We start from the raw sequence: 7,147 nt of genomic DNA, 5'->3' as shown, positions 1-7,147 counted from the left end.
CCCTCCGGGATTTCTGCCTATGCTCATGGACTATTCACTGTGGATCAAATCAGCAGGCTTCTGCTTATCAGTCCTTACACAACACAACACCATGCATGTTGTTTTGTCATTCACTGAAACAAACATATACCATAAACATCTTAGGAGAACATTTTCAAAATGAATGTCTTAGTGCAGGGCTGTTGTTGAAATGGTTCTGGTCCGCTGAGGCATAAAAGGGTTAAAGATGGACTAGACTGCTCACTGAAGTGGTGATGACAGCTTTGGTTCTCTGCGCCAACATCAGAGCTGCCAGTGGGTGGCAATGCTCTAAATAGCACAAAACACATGCAATCGCTGATGCTGAGAATAAACAACCTACAGTGAGCACGATTAGGTTTAAGTTTAAGTTGGAAAGTTACTATGTTTGTCCGCACACAGATACGCTCACACACGCATACATAAAGGAACTAATGACATTTAGTCTCTTTTAGTCGTCTTCTTCCCAATTTCGCTGTCAATCCAGTTCGTTTTTTTGTTCCTTAATGACATCATCCTCCACGAAGCGACAAACAACAGCACAAACACCTAAAGTGGGTTGCACCTCATCTGTATTCTCTGTTCTCGCCCCAAGTGTCCTGCAGGAATACAGTACAACACAGCCAGGCTGGCACTAAGATGTCAGTCTTGCATAGCCAGACATTTAACTAAACAGCAAAAGGTCTGACCATACTGCAGCTTATTCTAGCTAACAACCCTCCTTAGAGAGGAAGAAACCAGCTGACTGACATGCACTCTATAGTGAACAACAACGGTTTATGTGGTGTTTAGGGGTGAGTTTATTTGAATTAGATTATAGAACTGTGTAATTCCTGTCCAAAGGTAATAAGTACCATTACAATATGATTATTTCACAGACAATATGTATTGTACGTTGCTGTTCAAAAGTTTAGGGTCCGTAACATTTTTTAAAATGGCATCTCTTATGCTCACCAAGGCTGCATTTATTTGATAAAAAAAACAGTAAAAACAGTAATACTGTTACTGTCACGGGATCCTTCAGAAATCATTGTGATATGCTGATTGTTCAAGGAACATTTCTTCTTATTATAAAATGTTTAAAAGAGTTTTGCTGCCTAATATTTGCATGGAAACTGTAAAATATATTTTTTCAGTTTCTTTAGTTAATATTAAGTTTAAAAGATCAGTATTCATTTGAAATAGATATTTTAGAAATGTCTTTTTTTTTTAGCAACTTTGTTTCCAGGTGGACTGATAAAAAACTGTTACTTTTTACCTCTTGAGACTGATTAACGCCAGCCAAGCAATACCTGCTGTAAATATTTGAAATGACGAAAAACATGCAGCAGATTTATTGTGGCTGTATACAATGGCCTTAATCAAACTATTAATTATGAAACACCTGGAAAAACAAGTGCATAGGGAGTAAAAGAAAAGACCAGGAGTGGATTAAAATGCATTTAAAGTGGGCTTTTAGAAGCATAATTATGCATTTATCATGTGAATTCTCATCGAATGAATATAACTAAACTCCTTCATGAATATTCAGCATCAGTTTTGAGCTTTCTTCTCAGGGCTCTCAAGATTAGTGCAAATGCGTCATACGCTTGCAAATGTGACTGTTTTACAGATCTTTAGATTCACCAGTGCTTAACTAATCTTGCTGTTTTCTTCTCTATGGAAAGTGAGAGAAAAGTGAGTTTAAGAAGGAAAGGAGAGAGAGAGGTTGTACACATACACACACACAAATAATTTTCGATGTGCTCACCATGATTGACTTCATTTACCTCTGCCACAGAGACAGCCAGCAGGTAAATTTGGAGCGGAGGAAACCGACACTCAATCTAAAATAATAATAAAATTAATAAATCTGTCTCTTCCTCACTCCCTCTACATGGAGGTATTGCTTGTTATGCTAATGTAGGTTCCCTCATGCACAGGCGTCGGGTCTGCAAGACATAAAAGAAGCTGCCATGGTAATAAAATCGCTTTAATTTTCCTCTGACATTTCCCTTCCTCTCATCATCCCAATGGCAAAATCACAGATGCAGAGCAAGGCAGCAATCAGACGAGAGCCTTCATACCCGCAACCTACAAAACTGGAGTCATACTACAATAAAACTGGATTCAGTGTGAACATGAAAAGGTCATGATAGTGAAACAACGAGATGCTGAATAATGATTGTCTCTACTAAATCTAATTCTTAAAACACCTTTTGATGTGTATCCTTTAGTTTATATGGGCATAGATGTGCATGAGTGTGAGTTTTTATTTTTATTTTTGAATGATACATCTATTCCTTTATGAATACAGTATCACAACAAACTTTCTGGTCTGTCAAGGAGAAAGCATGCATATCTCGAGAGAACAAAGAACACTGTTGTCTTTTCATGTGTTTTTGACATACGGCTCGTACAGTTAACACACCCCTTCTCTTCTGTATCGCTGTCATCCCACACAAACTTCACTCACTACTTCACTGTAGAACCATTCTCTCTCGTTTCAGTTAATAAAGTAGATAGCAATTTTTTTGGAAATATTTTTAAATATTCATCAATAAATAAACATTAATTTCTAAATATAGTTGAATATACACACAATTTGGCATTACAAGTCTTGTGCTCAAGGTCACAAAAGGTACTTAGAAAGAGAATTTAATGCAAATATTAATGCACTTTCAATTACCAACTGTTCACTGCAGAAAACAACAACAACAATATGGTAACAACATTGACATTTAAAACCATCCTTTATACTGAAACATAAGATAAAGTAATAAAAAGGAGACTCTGATTTGTCAATTCATTCATCACAAGTCTTTGTAAATATACAGTGTTGGGAAGGATATTTTAGAAAAGTAATCGGTTACAGATTACAAGTTACCCTATTTAAAATGTAAAAAGTAGTGTAACTATTTCAATTATTATTAAAGTAATGTAACTGATTACATTTGATTATTTTTAAATTATTTTCAAAATTTCTAATGTTTTCAACTGTTAATCATTTTCAAACATGTAAACCAGGCAGGGTTAACCTTACAGTAGTAAGTGACTGTAGAAAGTAACTGATTATTGTCAGACTTCCGAAATACTTCACTTAATTTAAGATTAAAATATTTTTAATTTTAAATCACAGCCACCACAAAATCAGACTTATTTAAGATCATTCTGAGGTTAAATACAGATTTAAAATCATGACAAGATAATTTAATAGCTATGATGCTGTTGTTGAAATCAAATCTTTGCATAGCTATGACAGGAAACACTGGAATCCAACAATGCCTTAGGAAAAAAAAAACAGTTAATCTTAAAAAAATAAAACATATACATAAACCCAAATGGGGGGAAAAAACAGTTACAGAATAAGCATTTGCCCTAAACTCCTGAAACATTGGTGTCTAATATTTTAGAGCAGTCAGTGCAATTTGGGAAAAGAATCAATTAAATCTGTGTATGCACTGTGTGTGAAAATATTCAGATGTAACCTCCTTTGTAATCGTTAAGATTTTAATAAGTAACTGTAATTAAATTACAATTAGTTTCTCTGTAACTGATTACCGTGACATTTATTTAAATTATATCAATCTGTTACATGTAACTATTTACTCCCCATCACTGTAATTATATATATATATATATATATATATATACAAAAATTTATAAAAAGGCAAAATTCAAGCATTTCTATATATTTTCTGTTCATCAAAATTTTACATTTTCTAATATAGGAATGATGGTCTAGGTTGCCAATGTTTGTGTCACTTTCTTTTGCACTTTTGAGCAGAAATGGCCATTAGGTTACATTTTATTGCTCATCTCTCGTGCTGGTGTCTTCACTGCGGAGTTGCCATCAATTTATTTATATGTTATTTATTGAACTTTTTTTATATGCACACAATATGAAGAGCCAATGTCATACACAGAAATAACAATTTACTTTTTTCTTTACAAGTATATTTTCTGTTTCATTCAGTCACACGCACACACATTTCCACACACTCATTCTCACAGAGACCCTTAATTACAAATGATTTCAAATTGTATTTGTCCCATTATAATGTGCACTCTTTTTTGTCTTTTTGTCCTTTCTTGACATAGTTACATCATTTAACATATCTTTCCTTCATTCTCTGTGTTTAGCCTGTTAGCTTTTGTTCAGGGGATCATTACCATGGCAACGCACTAGAGAAACGTTATTGACAGCTGAACAGGCTGCATGGTTAACTTTGAAGCAAATGGTGACAGAGAAAAGGGGCCATTTGTGATGTAATTCCACAGAATGAGAGGAGGGGAAAAATCTGAGAAGAAAAAAAGTACAATAGAAAATACACAACAAAGACACAAACTGACAGAGGCAACTTTGTAGTTAAAGTGGTGCAAACTTAGAGGCGACTCCAGAGACAAGGATGAGCACTCACTTGTGTCCATTTAAGAGTCTTGACAACATCCTGTAATGTTGCTTTTACAGTCGTCTTCCCACATATTTTCTCGAGTAATGTGCTCATTATTTGTTGGTGTACGTTTAGTGGATTTCAACTCCCCTCCTGACAGACCAGAATTTAAAACAAGAGTCCATTCCATCCCAGTCACATGACTACAGGCATTATCAGGACACATCGAGGGATCTTTTCTAAAGCTTTGTTTGTGTGCTTTTGTCAATTTCCCATAAGAAAACATTTCACATGCGCTAAAAGTCTCTAAAACATACACACTGTACATGAAATCTACACATATCTTAAAGCTCTTGTTACATTTATAAAGTAAAACTCAAAACTGCAAAATACAAGATGAATGAATCAGTGTTTATACTTGCACAAGTTAATTCACAAGTCAGTATGAAAACTGCTCATCTTTATACATATAAAAACAAACAAACAAGGGAGGGAACAAAAGTTTTGTTAGTGCGTTAATCATGTTAAATACGTAAATCTCTCAATTTTGAATTCAAAACTACATCATTTAAGCAAAGTACAAATAAATTGTCATCATTATGATAATGGGGATTTAAAAAAAGAACACAATTAGGTTGAGAGAGAGAGATGAATTACAAAACAGAATCGGCAAGAACAGAAGTGAGAGAAAAGGAAAAAGTCAGAAAAGAGCAAAGAAGAGAACAATGGGCAGCGTTATTGTGCTAAATGACATGTTGAACTTTTCCACTTCCACAGGGGACCAAAGAAAACAAACCCAAAGAGTGAAGGGAGAGCGGAGGGAGAACAAATGAGAAGAAGACCATGAGGCAAAAAAAGAAATGGTGAGAGATGAAGGGAGCTGCTCGAGCATGAGGGGAAGGAAGCACAATATTCACGTTCGAGATGTCTGACCTTTGGAAAGTGAGCTGGAGAGAGGGACGGCAGTGAATGAGCTGATATACACGTTAGCGTTCGCACATAAAAGAGGACAAGGCGGCTCGTTTAAATTAGCATTGCGACACGGCATCCAAAGGCGTGCGTGAACAAAAGAATTGTGTATAAGTGCTAAATAAACACACTTGGGCGAGCTTGTCGGGCCCATAAAGAGATTCCTCGAGAACACTCAAACTTGTGCTGAGTTAGAAACGCATGCTCAGGAAGGAAACGAGAACATATCGCATTTTCCTTTTATCTCGCTCACACACACATAAACAGCCTCCATCTACGTATGTGCGAGATGAAGAGCCTGGCTGATGATCACTTGGCAATGGCGATCAGACAATGTGGCCAATATGCTCACTAATGGCCTGTCAGACAGATGAGAGACAAACTCCCACAGAAACCTTTGCACCTCTCTCCTCCTGGACCGCCCCGCTCTCTCTCATTTCCCTCCCATCTTCCACACTTTCTTCATTTGTACTAGCCTCCTTCTTCAAATATGAAGACTTAGTGGAGATTTGGCCTCGGCATGTGTGTTTAGCGTATTAATTGCGTGTTAAACAATAAGAGGGAGAACGGAAATGGGCTTTGCTGACAGAAGGAACTATTCCAACATTTCATTGTCGTACATAGTCCTCCATTAATTCCCTAACCGGTGGCAAGATAATAGAATCCTTGATTCAGTGTCATTTTTTTGTCAGAACCGAAGTGTGACTCACAGTATTGAGTCAGTGCAGGGGTGAGCTGAGATCCGACAGCTGGGGTGTAAAGAAACTTCAAGGCCTGATGATAAAGAGATTGTCATATGGAGGGCAGGACTTACAGCATGGCCACACAACAGTGCAACTTTTCTGCCAAATTAATAAACAGGACAACAGAAAGCTCTTTTTCAGATTTGCAACAACCACTGTCCTTGTTGTTTTCCACACCATAAGTCCCATATTGAAGTCTTTTTAACTTTTTTTTTTCTTTTACATTTCCTTACATTTAAATTGGACTTTTTGTGTGGTTACTTGCTTTCTCGCTCTTCGCGTGTTGGCCGAATTTTAATTTCTGTGAATTTTAGCGAGTATTGCCACCCGGTCCAGGATGACCATTCAATCCCGTCGGCGTAAGAGGTGTGCTGTCCGCGCAGGTACTGGCCGTTCAGGTTGGACGTGTGGCAGTTGCGGTACCACCAGGCGCCGTGGTAGAATGAAGCACAGTTGTTCTCCGAGTGATCGTTGTCTCTGTCTTTTGTGGTGAACTTCATTCCATTGTGCTTAAGCAATGAATCTCCTGTGTACGGGTGCACACAAAAATAAAGGGAAAACAGCAGAAAGATAATTAAACTATTCTTCAAAAAATTTGGGGGCAGTAAGATTTTTTATTTTGAAAGAAATGAATACTCTTTTTCAGCAAGAACACTTTAATAAAAGATACAAAAGTGACAGTAAAGACATTTATTTATTTTATTTATCCTTTATTTAGCCAGGAGAATCTGAAGGGGAGAATCACTGGCCAGGACCCAGGAGAATCCCATTGAGACTTCACAATCTCTTCTTTGCAACAAAATGTAAAATTTTACAAAGGATTTTTAAAAATGCAGTTTTTTTAACTTTCTGTTCATCAAAGAATTTTGAATTTGTTTTTAATTACACTACAAATGTAAGCAAAAGAATGTTGAAAAAAAGACTTTTACTAAATATTAAGCAGCATCGTTTTCACTATTGATAATAATAAGAAAATCAGCATATCAGAATGATTTCTGAAGGATCATGTGACACTGAGGACTGGAGTAATGATGCTGAAAATTC

The 7,147-nt window shown here is 36.4% G+C and overlaps 1 protein-coding gene across 1 annotated transcript in view; it reads right to left on the bottom strand.

Annotated features, from left to right (window-relative positions):
* Positions 1-6,326: 6,326 nt before the first annotated feature.
* Positions 6,327-7,147, bottom strand: part of fibcd1b (fibrinogen C domain containing 1b) — an 87,705-nt gene continuing 86,884 nt past the window's right edge. The window contains exon 7 of the mRNA XM_016502808.1: positions 6,327-6,629. Within this exon, the coding sequence (XP_016358294.1) occupies positions 6,361-6,629 (269 nt within the window). The 3' untranslated portion in view covers positions 6,327-6,360. The remainder of the gene's footprint in view (positions 6,630-7,147) is intronic.

This window comes from Sinocyclocheilus anshuiensis, unplaced genomic scaffold, assembly GCF_001515605.1.
Source record: "Sinocyclocheilus anshuiensis isolate Anshui unplaced genomic scaffold, SAMN03320099.WGS_v1.1 scaffold438, whole genome shotgun sequence".
NCBI classification, from domain to species: Eukaryota; Metazoa; Chordata; class Actinopteri; order Cypriniformes; family Cyprinidae; genus Sinocyclocheilus; species Sinocyclocheilus anshuiensis.
Note: the sequence above shows the minus strand (reverse complement) of the source record. Positions and strands in the feature narration are given on the sequence as shown.